Below are 21,895 nucleotides of genomic sequence, written 5' to 3' on the forward strand. Positions count from 1 at the left end.
AACTGAAAGTAGCTATTCAGCCTTAGCCCAAACAATAGGCCTAATCAAGACCCAATGATAGGGAGTTTAGAAACCAATGGGCCTCTTCACCATAGGGGCGTGACTAACCATCCCCACCCAGTCCTCAAACAGGCCACGCTCAGCCTTTTAGCGCAGAGCAACTTCCCGGAGTCTTCACGGAGACTTCAGGGTTGTCTACCGCTGACGAAGCTTCTGTGAGAGAAGCGAAACGTCCTTTTTTGTTTTTTGTTTTTTGTTTTTTACCCACAGGTACAGATGACGACTGACAGAACCCTTTCTACCATGTCTTGGACAATGATGTGGAGTTTTTTTGTTTTTGTCTTATTGATTTACTGACAGATTGACAATTGACTAACTGGCATTCCAGTGAAATTTGATTGAAGCGATGATAGAAATACGGTCAAAATAACATGACGGACTGACGATTAGAGTTTGGTTCGAATTGAAATAATGGTGAACTGGCAATGATAGATGAGTGCCAAGGCCACTGACAAAAGACGGGCAAAATTTACTGACACGGCCACCTCTGTGTGTATATCATGCACATACAGTGCAAGGGTTTTAAGGTCATGCTTTAGCCTGGAACAGATGTACTATTTCCGGTGAGTCTGTTTTGAAATTCAACCAACTTGACACTCAACAAGGAGTCAATGGTGTTCCACATCAGAGGTTCTTCCACAGTACTGCACTTTGACTCGACGAGCGAACTCAAGTCGCTTTGCATATTGCAGCTTGTTGATTGGCGGGTAGTCACAGACCCCCCCTGGCTCCCCCCCCCCAGCCCCCTCAGGTTAAATGAGGAGGCATCAAAGGGAATGACGAAACCGGAGTTCCAGCTGCAGCCTCACGCTGAGACCACAGCGGCGCAGCGGGGGCGGTGGACCGACAGGACCGCTGGGCCTTGGCCGAAACAGACGCAACTTCAAAGGCCGCGCAACATCACAAGAGCCTCCCTCCACATCGCGTTACACCCCAGCACGAGTTACATACTATACCTCGCACCTACGTGCGCACAATGATCACGAGGTAAATTGAGTGAGAATGTGCAATCAAGCCGGGCTGATCAAATGATGATCAGGAACACGAGAGCTCATTAAAAACAAGTCCTTAATTAAAAAAACAGATATAGAGAAGATTGACTCTGTCAGGAGATTCAGATTTTCAAGTACGCAGACCCAAACCACCACAGATGCAGAACTTTCCCGAAATGTGCTCTCAGAAATCACCCTCAGATCTTACATTCATTCATTATTACACATGAACATTTGATTTAACTTACATCCATATATTTAAACGATTTTTTTTAGAGAGACAGAGAGAGAGGGGGAAAAATAATTTAAAATGTTATTTTTCTGCGCAAAATATCATACCTTTTTTTAAGGGTTTTTTTGGGGGGGTGAATATTAGAATAATTGTCTTCATTTTTTTAGGATGAAAACATACGCGTATTTTCAAGATTCATTTTTATGTTTTTTGCAGGCAAAAACCCACAACAAGAATATGTTTTTTCATCGTTGTTATCCTTGGGAGGTTTTTGTGCAATATAATTGTATAATAAAGCAACATATCTCTTTGTTATCTTCTTCTACAGGTTCGATTCTTGGAAAAGCAAGCCACCGACCGCCTAGTGTGTCAGCGCGTTAGCATGTGTTTGTTGCAAACAAGGTCAGTGTGCTTGCGTACGTGATAGTACAGTACAGCGAGTGTCTGGCTGAGCCCTCGCAGGTGGGACACGTGTCGCCTATCTAGCGTGATCATCTGGCCTCACGAGAGGCTGGCGAACACAGTCTCGTCGCGCTCGTCCCCGTTCGGAAATAGCTCCTCGTTATCGCGCCTGTGAGATTTCTGAGGGCAAAGCAGCAGCTCAAAGCGTCCAGGACTCCTCACGAGAGGCCTGTGTGAGAAAAACAAGCGCACTAATGATCCCGTCTAGATAAAGGAAGGTCTAATGATGCCAGTGAGCCTTCGACAGTGAGGGAAGACATTTGAAGCACCACACGAGAGGAACAAAGAGGTTAACCCCTCTTATCTTGACTGAAAATGCTGGTCCCACTTGTAATAGTTTGAAAGTTCCATATGTTTTAGGATGTAAACAAAGCCTAAAAGATGAGATCAGAAAGCCATTATTCATTCCAAGAGGGAAGGCTCAGGTGCTTCAGCAGTTCAAAAAAGGAAAGATAAGATCATTAGCAATACTGCTACTACTACTATAACTACAAATAATGATCATAATAAACTATTCCTTTTTTCGTAAAACTATTTTTTAAAAATATTTAAAAAAACCAAACCATAAAATGGGCGATGGAGTACCACATACATCTCTTGTGTAGCTCGTTGCAAAGAAATTTGCTTCGCACGTTGTATTTTGTAAAATTATTTGTGTCTAGTATTTACAGCGCGGCACAGGGTTCGAAGCTGGGCCCCGTTACTTACTGTGTGGTGTTAACAACAGAAACTGACACCTGAAAAACAAGATGCCATATATCAGTGAAGAATGCCTACATGCATTATCTGTATTGGGGAAACCAAACAACCACCAAGGAGAATGGCACAACATATCTGGGCTGACCTTATTTAGGTGAATACAAAATGAATTGAAATACTGGAAGCCTATATCGTCTTTTCTAGCATCCATCCATCCACGAGCCACACAAGGGCCACGGCCATGTTGGAGCATATCCCAGCTGTCTTCAGGCAGTAGGCCAGGTACACTCTGAATTGAGCGCCAGCCACGTGCACTCCCGTTATAGTTAGGAAATTTTAAACCGGACAAACATTCACGATGCAGTGTTTTATTAAATAAATGCATTTGTATCTTCATGGCTAACACACAGTTTGTGTCCCAAATGAAAACACTGCCTCCATGTGTCTAGCCCCCCAAAAATAAATACATAAATAAATACATAAATAAATACATAAATAAATACAAATACACGTGACAATAACAATTTTGGGGCTACACCCAGACAAAACCAGACACACGCTGTTGTTGTTGACTGAGCCGAATAAAATATTAACCGCATGGCAAATGTTTACAGATGAGTCCAGCGACCCAAAGACACTTTACAACGGGCAGCTCTTTTTACAGCTCCCGTGATCCGTTCGCAATGTCAATGAGAGTACAAAGTTTCGTTATTTTCGCCTCATTTGTGAGTTTTCTGAATGTAGCAATTGGTATTGTGAAAAGGTGCGTCACCGGGGTAAACAGCAGCTCTAATAAGAAAAGTGACAAATTCGGGAAACACCATGTATTATAGTACACGACTGTGTACACAACAAATCAAAATATGCAAACGTCCACCCAACCAATTATAAACAACAAATGGGATAACTTATCTAACATACAGGATTAGAGTACATCAAAAGATCATATCCAGCATTGTGAAGGCAATTTCTAATCCTTTCCACGTTGTTTTTTTGTGTGTGTGTGTGTGTGTGTGTGTGTGTGTGTGTGTGTGTGTGTGTGTGCGCGTGTGTGTGTGTGTGTGTGTGTGTGTGTATTAAAAAAATGCTTATTTTGCCTTGGCACGGAACATGTGAGAATCACCAGCGTATGTATTGATCTGGAAATCAGGTGAAAACTGCAAATGTACTTGTGTGAGTAATTTGTTTGTTTACTTCTCTGAAAGATTGGCATAGTTTCGAGAAGTGCTGCATGTTCAGTCAAGACTTCTGTGAAGTACCTCAAGGCTACGACTCCCTTTCTTCGACTCCCAATAGAATCAGTTTTGCTGCTCGCCAAAAATCATGCTGGAGTCGCGAGTGGAGTGGTCCTGAACATGTGAGGGTAACGAACAAGTAAATAGCTGTAAATAGAAACAAACACGGCTTACCTGTCGACATTTTGTATTTTTTTTTCCCAAAGCACATCTTCCCCACATACCCATTTTTAGTGCTAGCTCATTTTCAGAGGCATTTGGCGCGTATCTGGGGATTGTCCCTCCCCCCCCTTCGCTTTTGTGATATCATGCGAGCAGCTTCATACAAGGTAAGAGAACTTCTCTTGACAAAAACAATATGTGTCAGTCCCCCAAAAATACCAATCTATCATTGTGTTATGTGTATAGCACCTCAGTTTTTGAGTTTGGATGTGCAGACCATTGGTAGAGAAGGAAAACTGCAGTTGAAGGTTAGTAATGAGGAGCTCACCCGTTTGGCCAATTCATTCAGACTGACTCAGAAGCTACTTAAAAGAAAGGACACACACACACACACACACACACACACACACACAAAATTTGTGAAGTTGGGTGAGTATCAGTCAAAATGTTTGGACATTCTGTGTGGCATCCCCAGGATTCAGTGTTGGGACCAAAATGTGTTTATATTATATACTATTGATTAGCGTAATGTGTTCAATCCATCCATCCATGTTCTGATGTCATGGGGCATGCTGGAGCCGATCGCAGCCAGCCCATCTTCGGTCAGTAGGCGGGGTACACGCAGAACTGGTTGCCAGCCAATCGCAGGGCACACAGAGACGTACAACCATCCACGCTCACACTCACACCTAGGGACAATTGAGAGTTTTCCATTAAGCTGCCATGCATATTTTTGGAATGTTTGAGGAAACCGGAGTACCCGGAGAAAACCCACGCAGGCACGGGGAGAACATGCAAACTCCACACTGGAAGGCCAAAACCAGAATCGAACCCTGCACTTGTGCACTGTGAGGCTGACGTGCTGGCCGTCCTAATGTGTTCTACTTATTGAAATTTGTGTTGTTTGCAGGCAATGCCAAGAATCCGAGTTTCTGGTGAGACAAGAATTTTCTCGGAATTTAAGAAAGTAAAAAAATGGTTTGATAAAAGCAACATACAAGACATTTATTGATGAGTCCACCTGTCACCAAGGAAACATCCAGCTTCTTGAAGTGCTCTCGTGTTTTGTTTTGTTTTGTTTTTTATTCTCATGATTTCTGCTGTGATGGCATCCCGTGACCGCCCCTTAAAAAAAACAGTCAAACAAAGTCCACAAATTCATGCTGGGGTTCAAGGTAAACAGAGCGGAGGCGTACAGGATGATGACGAGTGGCCTCGCCTCTGATTGGACGACGACGATCTTTAAAAACATGCAACACACACACAAAAGAAATTCAGTATATTTTGACGTTTCAAGAGTGTGTTGTTATTTGTTGTGACGGATTTGTACAAGTCATGAGCGGATGTCCGTATTTTGAGAGGAGACATTTGTACGTTTATTCTTTTTATTGTTTTTTATTATTAATGGGAGTTGACTTGCATGTCATATTTGATCATTTCATTTATTCGGTTTGTTCCCAGGTTGTTTCAAAACCAACCTCTGGAGCAGAAAGAAGAGCAAGATGCCTCTCAGTCAGGCGTCAACAAGGCCAGTAAAGGAGGCATCATCTATGGAGACTACCTCAAGGTACACAAACACCTGTCACACTGCACTTTTTGGCACATTTGAAAATCTCCAAGTGTTTTGTTTATGCGTTTTTATTTATTTTTCCTCCTTGAAGCTGGATAAAATTGTTACGGCCCAGGTGCTGCAGAGCGAGCTGAAGGGCAACAAGATTCATGATGAGCACCTCTTCATCGTCACCCATCAAGGTGAATTACGTGCTAACTTTGAGGGAACTAAATGTCTGCAGCACTTTGTAGTAAGGTTAACTACCCTTCGGAAGGGCTTGCAGTTTGCTTATAGCACGGTTGGAAACACGTTAATGCTATAATGGACCTTTTCACGGTTGTCAACATGACTTACCGGCTCACTTTTAGGTATATTTAAGGAAGCTACTGCCGTAAAGGGAGGCTTGATTGTTCTAAAAATCCAGATAAGAATTTTCATTACATCGTTCATTCAAATGTCATAAATAATTAATTATATTGGCCATTAGTTAAAATGGCATCACAATTGAAAAAAGAAAAAGACATTGTCTTAAATGAATTTTAAAAAATGCCATTGAATGTATAAAAAAATGACATAATGAAAGAATTCAAATCATTCAACAAACGATTTTAATAGATAAATAATACAAATACGATTTAAAAAATTATCAACTGTCATTCAGTAAATGATAATGTGTAAATAATAATCAAAAATACTAATAAAATAACAAAAAATGTGCATGAATAAACCAAAATGTTCTTAAAGAAATTTGTAATTAAATATTATGACTTAAAACACATAAAAACACAGTTAAATGAATAAAATAAATGGATAAAAATGTCACAAATTAAAAATTCAATTTAATACGTACAAATATGGCACTAGTTATTACAAATTGATTTCAATAAATTAAAATGCAATTAAAATGAAAATGCCATCAAAAATGCAAATTCCATTATTTAAAATAAATTCATTACACATTTAAAAAGGCCATGAAATATTTTCATGGGCTTCTTAAATAGATGACTTTCATATTGTACTGTATATTGCTGGTGTCAGGCCAAAACTTCCTATGTCACAATTTAGTAAATTTTTGTGATTTTTTTTTTTCTCAAATCTACACTACTTGTCAGTCGACACAAATTATCAACCAATCTAAAGTGTTGGAATATGGCTTGCTCTCTTTCACAATGAAATGTTCATGACTGAAAAAATATGTCACTTTGGTGATCTTCTAAAAAGTGAAGATTTTGGCAGTTACAAGGACTCTGCCCGACACCAACGATAAAATTATATGTCATATTGATTTACCATTTCAAGTAACTTTTGTTGGCAAGTCAAAGCAAAAACTCAACCCAACGAAAGCTCGTATCTGGAAAAACTGGTAAACTCGTCACTCGTACCTCAAGGCACCACTGTATGTCCATCTTTGCGATGCTAAGTTTTTAACAAGCAACCACTCATCATTGATGTGTGCCAAATTACCGGTTTAGACCACCTGATACTGTATGCAAAGTTGAAAGTCGCAGTATTGCTCTGGAATGAGTCTTGTCCAAATTGAACTCGCTGTTATAGAATTGCCTCATAGCCATGTTTTGATTTATTATAAAGTAACCATGTCTAAGTAAAATGTCCCAAAAAGTCTGTTGTGTGTTTTCATTGCAGCGTATGAGCTGTGGTTTAAACAGATTCTCTTTGAGCTGGATTCAGTCCGCCAGATCTTCATTAATGGACACGTGAGTCGCATTTTTTTACCCGCGAATGTTCATTCATCACATTACGCGTGATTAATATCTGTCAGTTTCTTGTTGCTGTTGTGTGAAAGTCGACCGCCTGAAATCCAATCCAAGCCGCAGCAAACAATTAACCTTGTTTGTCGTCAATTGATCCGTGGATTGTTTTCGCAATTAGTCAATTAGGAGTTGGCTCTGGCGTGTTGGAAAGCGCTCCCAAATGTCACTTGGTGTTTGCAGCCGTTCAGCTTTCAATCAAAAGTATAAAAAGTCCATGTTGAGGAATTGATGAGGTGAACTGTGACTTGATCAATCCCTTGAGTGACAATCTTATTTATTTATGCTTGTGAATGTTTATTAGGGTCCCGTATATCCAACACACGCAAAACATTTAGTTTGGGGTTGAACGTTGATTCATCCCAATCTACCATCATGCTCCAAACCTTACGCAACAACCAAAATGCAAAATGTTTCACAATTTACAGTGACCCAGCTGTCTTGTACATCTAGTTGGTACCAAGTATACTAAATATCTACTTTGTCTTTGAATGACCCTTGGAAATGTAAAAAAAAAATAAAATCACTAATGTTCCTGAAATGGATGCTGCAAACCAAAATGGCAGACTTCATGTGTCTTTTTAGCCGTGCATTTTTCAGACTATTTTGTGGGTCTACTCTTGATAGACATGCCTACCAAAATATTGTACATGCTGCTTAGTGAAAGTGGCTTCTGGGACTGAATCTTTAAAAAGATTGTGAGGTGCTACAGAACCGGAAATAACCCAAGAATTACTTGTAAATAAACGCTTCAAGCCGAAATGGCACACTTCCTGTGCCATTTAAGGCATGGTTTTTGATACATTTTAGCTGCTCTACTGACATTAGACATGCCTACAAAATCTCACGTAGCTAGCTAAATGAAACTGGCCTGGGAGCTGAATTTTTGGAGGCATGTTACGGAGGGAGGGAATTCAAATTGAAAACATGTCTTCTTTGTGCAGGTGCGAGATGAACGCAACATGCTCAAAGTCAACACTCGCATTCACAGAATCGTGATAATCTTCAGGCTGCTGGTGGAGCAGTTTGCCATCCTGGAGACAATGACAGCCTTGGACTTTTTCGATTTCAGGTTTGACAGTTGGCTTTTTTCTCTCTCTCAGCTGCCTGCACAGTGTGCTGACTTGATATTTTTGATTTGGTGTGTAGGGAATATCTGTCTCCAGCTTCTGGCTTCCAAAGCCTTCAGTTCCGACTCCTGGAGAACAAGATTGGAGTCCCCGATAACCTGAGGGTGCCATACAACAGACAGCATTACCGTGACATCTTCAAGGGTCGTGACGGCGAATTGCTGCTCGCCGCCGAGCAAGAGCCCACACTCTTGAAACTGGTCGAGGTAAAGAAAAAAACTCTTACCGGTAATAGCGGTGTCAGTAAACACATGTTGCGAGGTTTATTATTAACCTGACTGGACTGACTTTGGCTGGCTATTCATTTACTAGAATGGACATGCGTCATTAGACCGCAATCGATATAGCAGCGCCACTGATTGGTTGCAAAGTTGTAGGCGGTAATGGCCGTAGTCATCAAAGTATGGAGTATCAACATTACAAACTGTCTGATAATTTATTCACGGAGTGCACTTGTTGATTGACAATTGAATAGGACACAGAACAACCTTTAGTATCCACCCAATAAATGGAGCCACTCGAAGTGGGTAAATGTAAATAATATATTTAGGATAAAGAGTAAGATGATTCAAAAGCTATGAAATACCTTTTAACATTCCACAACTAAATAACTCACTAAAATTGACAAAAACATACTTATGATTTTAAATACCAAAACATTATCACTTAATAATTCTTACTCAAAATTCACTGACATGAGCAAACATGGCAAATGGGCTTTTACTCACTCTTCGCTCTTGAAGAGTCTTCTCATTCACCAACTGATGACACAGAATCAGGAGAAGACTGGGGAATTGATATTTTGCTTATGGACACTATGACATGGTCACAATTGGGTTAAGGATTGAACCCACAACCTTCGGGTTGGGTGTTGACCACTGTACTACCTGAGCTATGCAGCACTGATTATTTTGCAGTAAAGATATGAATGTAAGATCTCAGGTAAACTTATTTATGTAAATCAGTTTATTAAAGTGGCTGCAAATTGTTTCCCTACTTTTATTGGGTTGATTCTATAGGCTGTTGTTGTTGGTTTTTTTTTTTTTTACAATGTACATTTATTGAGTTGATTCTATCCTTTCCTGTTTTCTTTTTAAATTGTAGGTATATGTTACTTTTTGGGTAACGTGTGTTACAGATGTCAAATAAGTAGTGTGAGTATAAGTTACCATTTATTTTATAATTTCTTTCCTGCCTAAAATAATCAGTTAATTTTACCAGACTTTCATGGGTTATGTTTATCACTCTCCAATTTTTTTTTCAGTGTTATTGTGGTTTCAGTGGTGGTAGTAGTGATACTAGTAGTAGTAGTAGTAGTAGTAGTAGTCGTCGTGCCAATGGTGGTAATAGTAGTACCTGTAGTATTAGCAATAATAGCAGAAGTAGTATTAGTAGTAGTAGCAGTTGTAGTTATGGTGCTTGTGGTAGTAGTCGTAATCATAGTTGTAGTAGAGTAGTAGTCGTAGGTGGTGGCTGTGGTGATAGAATTCTGAGCAGTACTGTAATAGTATTAGTAGTAGTAGTGAAGGTAGTAGGTAGTGGCAACAGTAGTTGTGTTAGAAGTTACGATGGTGGTAGTAGTAGGAATAGTCGCAGTCATAGTGACAGTTATAATGGTCATAGCAGAAGTAGTCGAGAAGTCGTCGTGGTGGTGGTTTTTGTAGTGCTTTCAAATGACAGGGACTAACAATCGAGAATATATATGACATTCTGGAAGTAACTTGCTAGTGACACCCTTTTTTTAAAGGAGTGGCTGGAGAGAACCCCTGGCCTGGAAACAGATGGTTTCAACTTTTGGGAAAGTCTGGAGAGCAACATCTTTAATGGCCTTGATAAGGAAGAGCAAAACATTGAGGTAAGACGATAATAATAATAATAATAATAATAATAACAATAAAAATAATTTTAAATCACATCTAAAGTAGATGCAAAGTCATGTTGCAATGTTTGTGGTCCGTAGCAAATGTCTGACTGTGAGGCGAAAGAGGAGATGATGGCTGAGTTGCTGAAGCAGAAGGAAGTGTTCACTTCCTTGTTTGACATCAAGCGTCACGAGCATCTGCTCAGTAAAGGTCAGCGCGGTCTTTCCTGAATTGCTGTACAAGACGTGCATTTGAATTCATCAAGGGTGTGGCTCACCAATGTTACTTTTTCCCACCAAGGTGAGAGGCGGCTGTCTTACAAAGCTCTGCAAGGCGCTCTCATGATCTACTTCTACAGGTAGCGACACATACAGACTGCACCTTGAAGTGTTAGTAGTGGTACTAGAGTGGTTGTACTATTGTAGTAGGTACTGCTAGCTCTGTAATTTGAGGAATTCGTTCTCCTTTTTGTTTATGTTAATTAATTATAACAGTTTACTTTTCAGCGATATGACTGTAGGAATGATTATGGGGTGTACATGAGATTGAGTGCATATATCAGCTCCATGAGCAAGGCACAAACTCTGGGTGCATCCAGGTTTGCCGGGACTTGAGACACTGTCGAACCAAAGCATAGTTTAAGGAACTAAAAAGTTGCAGCAGACACCTGGTTAAAATAAAATAAAAAGAGAAGAGAAGACATTCATTTGAATACTTGAAAAAGGCTGAGAAGCCAATAAGGTTTGAGTCAGTAATTTCTCTTAGTGCAGCTATGATCGCCGCACTGGCTCAATCAGATGCCTTCCTCCGTTTCTTGAAAATAAGTTATGGTCTGACAGCCCGGATGTTCCTATGATCAATGTTGCTTACTGTGGGGAAAAGTGAAGCCACCGGCGGGCCTTTAAATTGCCACTCGCTAAGCCCGCCTAACTTGAATTTCTCTGCAGTGTTTTCATGTTATTTTTTTTCTCCCTTTCACGTTCTTTTTTTTCTCCCTCTCTCTCATGCGAAAATGCCACCGTGTGTGACTGAATATTTTCCGAAATGAAGTGGGAACGCTACGAATTGTTTGTTTCATGTCTTCATTCACATATTTGTAATTGACATGTTAATACTGTATTACATCTTCATGTTTTTACATCTATTAATGTTCATACTGTATTATACATCGCAGTTGGCGGACATTTTATTAGAAATGGTTACAACGTACTACCGTTATAACATGCTGGTTCGTTATGTCTCTTGAGGTACGTTGGAACAAGGTTCAACTGTAGTACGAGCAGCATCAGTAGTAGTACATAAAGTAGGATTTGGAGTAGTAGCCGTGTGTGTGTGTGTGTGTGTGTGTGTAAATACAGTTGAGTTGAGTTGAGTTGAGTGTGTGTGTGTGCTGACAATGAGGCCTCGCAGGCATTCAGTTCGTCGATAACACCGCCTGTTGATGTATGTTCAACTTAGGGAGGAGCCCAGGTTCCAGGTTCCATTCCAGCTGCTCACCTCCCTCATGGACATTGACATGCTCATGACAAAATGGAGATGTGAGTATGGTGGATGCCCCCCATAGTGCACAGCGATGATGGAGCAGGATGATCAAGTGTTTGGCTCTAGGCCTCAATGCACTAACAGGGAAGTTTGCCCAGCTAAAAAGTTAGACAGAAGCCTTTGGAGAGCTGCTCCACTCCACTTCAATATCGTTTTTACTCACCCCTGCCCTGGCAGTTGTAAATCAATTATTGACGTCTCTTTTTTTTTTTTCTTTTTCTGTTGTTGTTGTAGACAATCACGTATGCATGGTGCACCGGATGATTGGCAGCAAGGCAGGCACGGGGGGCTCGTCCGGATACCACTACCTGAGATCCACTGTCAGGTATTGTCTATGTGTGTATGTCAAGCCCTGCCTTGTTGAGAAAGAGAGATACACTACACAGCTCTATTCATCTTGATGTAGCTTGTCCAATACTTTATTCAATATATCTGTCTACCTACCTATTGGAAAAAAGCCCAATCGACTTTGTACCCGTGACAGGCAGTGTTGTCTTTAGCCTCATGTACACAAGTGAGAGGAGCTAGTAGTAGTTGGTAGTAGTAGTTGGAGGAGCAGTAGTCCCTCACGTTTGTCATGAGCCATCAAGGCTTTCTACGGATGAAATCGATGAAGTCTGGCAGTTTTGTCGAACATTTGTGGCTCTGCCACTGCAGGCACGGTGCCACGCTTGGGCAAAGGGGTGCCATAAGCACATCAGAAATCTGTGCAGCCCTGGTAAAGCCCCTCCAGCATTTTATTTTAAATGTTAAATATTTCTTATTCATTTAATCGAGTTTAAATACATTTAGAAGTTCACAAGTAGCCATTCTTTTCCAATGAAGTTCTTGTTTCCATGTTTGTGCTGCATCAGTACTCCGTGTGGCTTTGTGAGGGGAGAGTACGGGGGGCAAAGGGGCCTTTTATTTACTTGCACTTCAGGTTAAAGATTCATCATTGCTCTGTGCTCAACTATTTTGATGAATGTACTTTGGCCAACTTCTGTTGAAAGCAATTGGAAATTGAGCATGCCTTTGCTGTTTATCATCCTTTTCACTGAAAAAACGAGAACCTCTGCAAAAGAGAGTGAAGTAATGAAAATGGATTGTTACCCCCCCCCCGCCCCCCCACACACACGCACATATTTTGTTGAAGCCCCCTCTAAGCCTCAGGAAAGAAAAAATCCTGCGGCAGCGTCATATGAGGCTCCTCTTTCGCTCTCTCGCTTTCTCTAATATATGTGAAAAACAAATGTACCACAGCAGGCATAGCTAAATTAAACCTTTTTTAGGCAGCAAGTGTGATATGGGGAAATAGACATGCCATATGTCTTTTATCCCACTACGGACCATCTCCAAGTTTTGATATGCCCTATTACGTACTGTAGTTGTAATGATCTCACCACCTGTCATGTTTGCCCACTCAGATTCCCCATGTTGTCTCGCCGCCATCCCGTCCCCACGGTAGCCTGAAACGTTCCCTTTCATATTGCCTACCTACCTGTGTAGCAGGTCGTTATCATTCACCATGGCTGTACATTTCATATAAAACCCGAAAAAGCTAAATAAGGCTATATTGACACTGCAGGGTGTGATGCCCGATTCATTTTTGTTGTTGTTGTTGATTTTTGTTTGTTTGTTAGTTTTTTTTTGTTAAATACGCTCTTTTTATGTACTCATTCACATGACAAAAAGAAATGCAACTTCTTATGTGAGCGTAAAATGTCCGTGAAGTGACACCCATGCGCACAAAGTATGACATCGAATGATGTGCACATAAAAAAAAAAAATTAAAAAAAAAAAATTAAAAAAAAGTCACATGGGGCAGTTTTTACAGATGTAAATATGGTCCTGTGTGTATGGGCTCGTTTTCTCATTTCATATCGCCAGAGTAGCAAGACGGGAGGAGGTAGAAAGATTTTGGGGAGATGAGTCAAAGGTCCTCCTGGAGACGTCGAGTAAAGATGACATCACGTCATTGCCGCGTGTAATAAATGAAGCATCTATGTGACTGAATTAATACAAATGTCCATTTTATTGCTTCATGTTTCGAGTGGGATTAAATGAAAGTCAAATGTAAAGAACACCAACTGTTACTCAAAACAACCTTGTCGATTCACAGTCGTCAGTCGTCTCTCGAGAGCGCATACTGGGCTTTTGATGGCGTACAGCTTGGATGTGTATGGATGAGAGTTCATACTGCAGGCACATTTGCATACATATCCGATTTAAATCGACATACAAGGTCGGCTTTGAAAACATTTGGGAATTGTACCATTCACACTGCTTGAAAAAAAAAATTAGTTATGTATGGCATCTGGGCAAAAAAAAAGTCAGAATTGAGCTGCGGTGTGAATATCACCTACTGGACTCCACATCTTTTTTCGCTATAGCTAGTTAATGCTTGTTATGCGAACAGTAACTACCAGGAGACTATATTCCCAGTTGAACTATTTAATGGATGGCAAAAAGATTTTAGTACACAGCCATGGAGTATTTCCTGGCAGATGCGGAAGAAGGTCTGGCCAGCCCAAAATGATTCCTACTCCTAATCAACACTAACTGAGCTGGTTTGCATTTCTATGGTTATTTACCTTAAACACATTTTTGTTTTCCTTCCAGTGACCGCTACAAGGTTTTTGTGGACTTGTTCAACCTGGCTACATTCCTGGTACCTCGCCACTGGGTGCCCAAGTTGAACCCCAATGTCCACACCTTCCTCTACACAGCCGAGTGCTGCGACAGCTCCTACTGCAGCAGCGAGGACTCAGACTAGCACAGAAAACGACAAGAAAACCATACAAGCACACACACACACACACACACACACACACACACACACACAAAAAGACTCTCGCGTCTATCTTGTTTCTCTTTCCATACAATCACTGTGTTGACAGTTTTCCACTGTGCACCGATGACGAGCCTCCTTCTCTCGACTGAAACGTTCGCTCAGTACAATTTGGCCGTCCCGTGAGGATGTAAATATAATTACTATTCAAGAGAATCATGGTGGTCAGCATTTCAAGCAATTTTCACAACGTGGAAATCAAGAAAATATGTGTATATAATGTCAATATCATGCACGCTCACTAGACATAACATTAGGCGCACTTGCACCAATAAGATCCAAGAATTCAAGTGGAGAATTCAGCATAGCTCACTCTTGAATCAATATGTCAAATATCACCTGTAACATACTTTCTAATTTCTTGGTTGCTTTATTTCGTGAGATGAGCGTCAACATCTTAGGAACAGCCCTCGGAATAAGGCACCACCGCAACCAAGCATACAGGTGTACCTAATTGTGTGTCCGGTGAGAGGAAGCGTTAAATTTACATGCTTAATATATTATTTTTTTATGCAGCCAGTTATATAATCTTTGCATATGGAGCTGTACAATTTGGTCATACATATTTGTTGTTCATAGAGTTTGTATTATAAGTGTTTATGCATACCTAAATAAAGCCCAGCACTGACGCCTCGGTAAAGTCATTTATTTGCATCATGTCAAACCAACACGGCTGCCACAGAATCCGCGATGCCTGGCAACACACGAGGCAGAGAGAATATTAATGTCACCCGGCCTCGATGAGATGCGCAGCAGACACTCCCATCTTGAAAGTAGATGGGAATGTAAAAATCACCACAGGAAAAAAAAAAAAAAAAACAGGCACCGTTTCCACTCACCGCAAAGGTTGCTGCCGAGTTTGACATAAACGTAACCCTCGTTTCCCCAGTCGGTGCCCCAGGAGTTTTGCACTATCCAGAAGGGAATTTCTCCTTAAAAAAAAAGCATGCAGACTGAAGTTACAAGGAGCAGAACTTGACGTGAGAGTGTAAAAGACTGGATGATGGTTTTGTGTAAATAAGTCACAATTCACTCAATACAACTGCTGTGAAAGTATTAAAAATGCTGCATTTTAACTTATTTGATGGTGTGTCTAGTGGAGAGGAGGAGTGGGGGTGAGGGGTGTCCTCTGTGCATGACTTTTACCGTTTGGGTGAATGTTGTTCAGTTTTGATTTCATTTTCAATTTTGGAGCATGCGTGGAAGACAGGGGGTGCACCACTTTTGTCAGTGTCAAATGTTTGGGAAACTCATCTAACCTGAAATTTCAGATTCAGATTTTTGTTTAATTCATTTTTTAGAGTGTTTGTGTCATGTTCTGTCTTGATTGTGTTCCAGCTCCAGCTGGAGTGAAGGCCGTTTCCCTCCAGCAGGGCCACCTGCCTCGTTTCTCCATTAAGCCTCGCCTTGTATTTAAGGACTCTGACTTGTGCCGCGCCTTGTCGGATTATTGACCTTGCTTACTATTGGGTTTCAAGTGTGATTTTTTTTTTTTTCCCCAGACATCTCGATACCATTTGTAGTAGCTCTCAATTTGGTCCCAATATCCTTGTTTGTAAGTATTTTTGTTATTCTCGTATTGCCCTTTGTTTTTGTGTTATTGAACTTTGGAATATTTCATTTGTGTATTCTCGGTTTTCTATTGAACCTTGCCTTTGCAAGCGCTTTTGGTTGTTAACATAGATTTTTCTGGCACTTTGTGATTAGTGATTTCAGTTTATACTTTGTCGGTGCGATTTTCTTTCAAAAATATTTTTGTAATCGCTCTTTGTCTGGGCCTGCATTTTTGGAATCCCAATGTATTATTTGGTTCGGTCAGAATTTAATAGTTTGTGGGTGTGAAAAGGTGTGACATTTTTGTCAGGAAGTTGACGATAATAGTGTGGCTTCAGAATTTTCAGAAACACTGATCTGAAGGGGTTTGAGAAAGGCTGATGTGAAATACACAAAAGGCTCTGTTATTTCTTTGAGGGTGCGAATGTGAGAAGGGGGATGTGTGACTTTAAAGGCTGGGGAAAGAACAATTCAAAACTCAGTTTGGGGAAAGGCTTACTGAAAGTAACCAAAAACAGTTTTTCCATCCTAATTTTAGTGTTTGTCCGTGGGAGAGGCGCTGCACCTTTTGATGCGATGTTGTTGGGGATGGACTGATCTAAAAGTATACAAACGATTGTAATTTTGTATTTATTTTTTGCTTTCAGGGGAGAGGGGGTGCACCATCTTTATTGGGATGCTGAAGAGGGTTCGCTGCTTTAAAAGTTTAGGAGAGTCTGAACTGAAAGTATTTAAAAGGCTTGTGTACAGAGAAAAAGGGCTGCGGCATCTCTATCAGCATGTTAAATAGGGAGCATCGCTGCCTTTCCCAAACTTTTAAAGCCACATAACGCCTTTGACATGCCGAAAGTGTCAGCACACCCAATGTCCTTCAGAGCTCCCCCCAAAAAGTCCTTTTGTATACCAGCCATTTCCAAACTTTTAAAGCCACGCACCTCCTTCAACATCCTGACAGAGGCGACGCACACGCTATCCCCCCCCGCCCCCCCTCACACACACACAGTACAAAAGCAATTACCTTGGGACACATTTATTAAATAACCAAAAGGTTTTATTATTCTGTTTATTTCGGGTGAGTGCACAGGAGAGGGCACGCACCATCTGTTTTTATGTCAAAGGGAGAGCATGGCTACAAAATCTAGTGAAACGCCCACAAAAGTAAACACAAACTATGCTTTTTGGATGCTAAAAGCTCAGCCTTAACGCTATCCACACCCTTTTGACATCCCATAAGAGGTGCCCCCCTCATCGACACGTCTTAAAAATTGCATAAAATCCTTATGAAACTTTCAGATCAGTCTTTCTAAAACTTTTAAAATCACGCAACCCCTTCAATCACAACAGAAACCCTCTCTCATTAAACACATTCCTAACTCTTACATAACACATAAGAGACTAACGGCTGAATAATAATGGAACAGAATGGAAGTTTTTTTTTGTTGTTTTTTTTTTTTTTTTTTTTAACCAGGTTCTCTGCAGAGTTGATTGTGTTTCTGACATTAATAGTAGATAAATACAAGGGAAACTAAAAAGGCAAGTCGATTGTTTATGCATTTTCAATGTGTTCTTTTGTATTTAATGGCCATATTTGGCCATGGGAGAATAATGGATTTATAACAATTCTCTGGAAGGATCAGTCTAATTTTAGACTTTCTTGGTCTCTTTACTTCAAGGGCTTTAAATTCTATTTTGTTTGTTTGTTTTTAGGCTGCGGTACAAGTACGGGACAAGTATATTTGAACTCAAGATGAGCTATACTGGAAATGAAACACACACACAAAATCTAAGAAAAGCTGCAAAATACATTTGAAACATGATGGTTAATAAATAAACAAAAATACTTAATTGCATTCCAAAATGTGGTTGGTGCAGTGCATGTTCTGTCAGAGGTGGGAGTTGAAAGTGCTGAAAGAGGACTCTGCAAGACGTTCCCAGCAGACCCTCACAGTTCATTTGGGTCTCGGGGTTAAGGTTCGGGTCATATCTCAGATTCTGGTAGAATAGGCCGTTACTTTCAATCACACCTTTGCAGGTTTCACTGTCATTCCTCATGTAAGCATTAAAATCTCCCAGCCGAATGAGTCCCCATCATCTCTGCGCCTTTCGAGAAGACTGGTACCAAAGCCCCAAGCCATGTGTCAGGTGAGGCTGACTATATCTGGTAAAAACTTCTCAACCTCGCACACATACCCGAGCTCCTTCTCGACCAGAGAGGTTACTTTCCACGTCCTTCAAACCAGCTTCTGTAGCCTGGGATTGGATTGCCAAGGCTCCTGCATTCAGGCTGACATCCAGCTATGTATGCACCCAACCTCCTTGGTGGTGAGTGCATGGGAAAGGAGACCTACGTCCCCTGTCGGGTAAGGTGCAGGCTCGTCCATGGCTTTTACCATCGAGCTCCACCTCCATGTCTGGCTCCAGAAGGGGCCCCCAGTGGCATGCCGTCCAGGCGAAAGAAGACTATTTTCATATATCTTATTAATCAAAGGAGATCTATGAATTGTACTTCATCAGGTTCCTCACCTTTGACCAGTTTGCCATGGGTGACCCTACCAGGGGCATGAAGCCTGAGACAACTTAGCTCCAAGAATCATTTGGACCACAAACCCCTCCACCATGATAAGGCTTAGGGAGGTGTAATAAAAATAACTGTTGTTGTTGATGTTGGGAAAAAGAAAAAAAAAAACGCGACTGACTGGCATACCCGTGGCATCATATCCCACCACCAGCACGGCGTGGTTGGGCCAGCGACTGGAGCAGTGGTGCTGGATGATTCCTCCCAAGTAGTCTTGCCAGCTGACAGCATCCACAACAGCAGACAGAGGACCCCTCTCCACCAGCTCTGCCTTCATCGCCTCCTCCTGACCACTAGGGGGGATGGAAGAGCAGAAACAACATTAGTCTTGCGCAAAGGAAGACTATACCCTAACAATGAAACACTATTGTTTAATTTTCACATGTAGCAACTTTTAACATGTTATACTAGTATAAAATATTATTTTGTTTAATGGTAATGTTCAAAGAAATGTTAAAAGAAAAAAAGAAATGAAAGGGGGGAATGGTAATGGGAATTTCACATTGAACAGTGTTAAAATGTGTCTTATAACTAACTTTTTGTACCATTGTGTGTGCTGACCATGTTATCTGCAGATAGGCAAAGATGCACGCTCATGCGTTAGACTTCACCCTGTTTTCTGTAAGTGTTGCTGTGCAAGGCAATGACTATCCTGTGTGGTCTGACTTTAACCGCTCCTAAGAAAAATTATACAGTTAGTTATAAGATCCATTTTAACACTGTTAAATGTCAACTTCCCATTATATGTTCATAATAAAAATAATAGAAATAAATTCCCAGCAGACCCTCACAGTTAATAGAAATAAATTCTGTATTTCTTCCATCCAACATCCATAATTTTTATACAAATAAAATCTGTATTATTTTCCCACCATATATTTAGTTTTATTTCAACAATAAATTCTATTCCAACAACTAAACATGTGTTGTTGTGAACCTGTGACTTGTTGAGAGCAGTGTACTACTGAGTGGTCAACATAATGTGTTGACAGAGCAAACGTTCCAAGTCCTGGACCCTCCTCTGTCCTTGAACGTCACATGATTTACAGTATTTTTAAATAAGGGGGTGTTAATTTTATTCTTTTATTGTCTACGCGCTGCACAAAAAAATAATAATACTGTGTCATTATTACCTGAAGTCGAAGGTGGTGAAGTTCCTCAAGGCGACGCCCCCTTTAGGATGGGAGAAGAAGTGACACATTCCATTCTTGGCCTTGTAGGGGTACTCGGACTGTGGCACCAGATTTATTCTGGTCTGCGCAGATGAAATCATGTTCAATGACTATTAATGATGTGCTCTCATGTTCAAAGACATACATGGTATCTTAATGGAACACTCTAAATTGTCCTTAGGTGTGATTGTGAGTGCAAATGGTTATTTGTTTTTACTGCAGACAGTGGATCGCAGACAGAAGGCACACAGCAAGCTTGGTGCCTCTGTTTTGAAGGAGAAAGAGTTGAGGAAGCTTGCACCGATTTTATTTGAGGGGGCATGGTAGTCTCAGTGTATGGAAATGGTGGCTTCAAGCCAAACTTCCTGTTGACTAAACAAACATGGCTTCTTTTTTTTTTTTTTTTTTTTAGGTTCTGCTAATGTGAAACACGACTACCAAAATTTATATTGCTAAATGGAACTGGCTTTGAAGGCTACATTTTCGATTTTGTGTGACTCGCTAAAATGCAGCGGCCCGGTGGTCCAGTGGTTAGTGCAGTCACAGTGCAGAGGTGCAGGGTTCGATTGTCCAACGTATGTAGCGTATATATTATCCTGTACTGTCGTATTGTCCAATGTATGTGTGTATTATGTTCTGTATATTGTATGCTGTATGTATTGTCCAATGCATGTAGCGGCACGGAGGGCCTGTCCTCCGAGACAAGTTTTTCCGACGGGAGACCAAATAAAAGTCAAATTCAAATTCCGGCTCTGGCCTCCCTGTGTGGAGTTTGAATGTTCTCCCCATGCCTGCGTGGCTTTTATCTGGGTTCTCCGGTTTCCTCCCACATTCCAAAAACATGCATGGCAGGTTAATGGAGCACTCTACATTGTCCCTAGGTGTGAGTGTGAGCGAGGATGGTTGTTCGTCTCTGTGTGCCCTGCGATTGGCTGGCAACCAATTCAGGGTGTCCCCCGCCTACTGCCCGAAGACAATTGGAATAGGCTCCAGCACCCCCCGTGACCCTTGTGAGGATAAAGCGAATTGGAAAATGGATGGATGGATGGATGGATGGATGGATAGCCAAAATGCATGGCTTGCAATGAGAGTACTACAGCATGGCTTCTTTGGACCTATTTGTGGATCCGCTGCTGATACACATGCTTACTAAATTTCATGTTGCTCACTAAAACAGTTTTCGGGGGGGGGGGTTATTTAATTTTATTTATTTATTTATTTATTTTAAGTTCAACGTACCCTCTGTAACCAAAAGAGAGCTTTGGTTGGGGAGCCTCCATTGCAGCCTCCATTTTGAAAGCAGCAGTCGATGACTTGCTGCACGCTGAGCTCCTCCAGCGGCATGCCTGCGATGGCCTTGGCCGCTTGCATGGCGCCCACCACACTAAATGCCCAGCAGCTCCCGCACTGCAAAAGATGAATGATTAAGAAAAGCTAAGGTTCAAGCCCCTGAGGGAGGTATTACTCCAAATCCTGTCCTAAATAACTATCCTTGCCAGCAGAAATACATTTTTCTTATCCCACCGCCATTCCAAAATTAGCTTCTTTGTGACTTTGTAAAGGAGACCGGGACAAAAAGAGTTCATTTTAATGCATGAGGCTGTCTACCATGGCGCCACCCTGCTGGTCAAATAATTGCCCTAATTTATCCTTAAAAAGTAGTCTATTATCAGGCACACTGCTCCTATTAGATGGACACACAGTCATCTTGAAAGAATTCAAACACCATCAAGAACCTTCTTTTTACAGAGGACTTTTTACGTCTGACCCAACAGTGGGGTTTTATGGTGCCACCTGCTGACTGAAAGTGTCTGACTGTAGCTATTAATGATAATAATAAGTGTGTTTTTATGGATTTGGCTCATGTAACAGGATGAGGATCGGGCGCATACATGTTCAACATCCAAAGTTGCTACAAAGGAAAGAGAAGTCGTCCAACCTACCCACTTTCAAAAAGGAAAACAAAAAGCTAAAAAAAAATATATATATATATATATATATATGTGTGTGTGTGTGTGTGTGTGTGTGTGTGTGTGTGTGTGTGTGTATATATATATATATATATAT

The 21,895-nt window shown here is 41.0% G+C and overlaps 2 protein-coding genes and 1 long non-coding RNA gene across 6 annotated transcripts in view; 1 reads left to right on the plus strand and 2 right to left on the minus strand.

Moving 5' to 3' along the window:
• The first annotated feature begins 5,090 nt into the window (after positions 1-5,090).
• Positions 5,091-15,155, plus strand: tdo2a (tryptophan 2,3-dioxygenase a). 2 transcript variants are annotated; one of them, XM_019884412.1, is made up of 13 exons: positions 5,091-5,212; positions 5,304-5,409; positions 5,504-5,594; positions 7,039-7,109; positions 8,108-8,235; positions 8,313-8,499; positions 10,041-10,148; positions 10,254-10,365; positions 10,456-10,513; positions 11,614-11,693; positions 11,932-12,022; positions 14,299-14,480; positions 14,511-15,155. In XM_019884412.1, exons 1-12 carry the CDS (start codon positions 5,178-5,180, stop codon positions 14,450-14,452), a joined length of 1,221 nt encoding a protein of 406 aa, XP_019739971.1. In that variant the 5' UTR covers positions 5,091-5,177; the 3' UTR covers positions 14,453-14,480; positions 14,511-15,155. The 2 variants fall into 2 exon arrangements, with proteins under 2 accessions (XP_019739971.1, XP_019739972.1); XM_019884413.1 differs by having other exon boundaries at positions 14,515-15,155.
• LOC109524481 (uncharacterized) lies at positions 13,291-14,352 on the minus strand. The gene is made up of 2 exons (XR_002169970.1): positions 14,271-14,352; positions 13,291-13,621 (listed from the first exon to the last, which is right to left on the minus strand). It is a non-coding gene; the product is annotated as an uncharacterized LOC109524481 (long non-coding RNA).
• A 2-nt stretch (positions 15,156-15,157) lies between the features above and the next one.
• ctso (cathepsin O) overlaps positions 15,158-21,895 on the minus strand; it is a 9,931-nt gene continuing 3,193 nt past the window's right edge. For 2 of the 3 annotated variants that reach the window (XM_019884416.1, XM_019884414.1), the window contains 5 exons: positions 21,068-21,235; positions 19,790-19,911; positions 18,786-18,949; positions 15,367-15,459; positions 15,158-15,293 (listed from right to left, as the gene is read on the minus strand). In XM_019884416.1, coding sequence (XP_019739975.1) covers positions 15,187-15,293; positions 15,367-15,459; positions 18,786-18,949; positions 19,790-19,911; positions 21,068-21,235 — 654 coding nt within the window. In that variant the 3' untranslated portion in view covers positions 15,158-15,186. The remainder of the gene's footprint in view (positions 15,294-15,366; positions 15,460-18,785; positions 18,950-19,789; positions 19,912-21,067; positions 21,236-21,895) is intronic. The other variant, XM_019884415.1, reaches the window with a different exon arrangement.

Source organism: Hippocampus comes, unplaced genomic scaffold, assembly GCF_001891065.2.
Source record: "Hippocampus comes isolate QL1 unplaced genomic scaffold, H_comes_QL1_v1.1 scaffold156, whole genome shotgun sequence".
Taxonomy (NCBI): domain Eukaryota; kingdom Metazoa; phylum Chordata; class Actinopteri; order Syngnathiformes; family Syngnathidae; genus Hippocampus; species Hippocampus comes.

What these genes read in the sequence shown, in the direction of transcription:
- tdo2a (XM_019884412.1), top strand. Translation starts at nt 5,178, where the DNA reads ATGAGCGGATGTCCGTATTTTGAGAGGAGACATTT. An exon ending in AGATCTTCATTAATGGACAC is followed by an intron (nt 7,110 to 8,107) that starts GTGAGTCGCATT and finishes TTCTTTGTGCAG; the next exon opens with GTGCGAGATGAACGCAACAT. An exon ending in CGAGCATCTGCTCAGTAAAG is followed by an intron (nt 10,366 to 10,455) that starts GTCAGCGCGGTC and finishes TTTCCCACCAAG; the next exon opens with GTGAGAGGCGGCTGTCTTAC.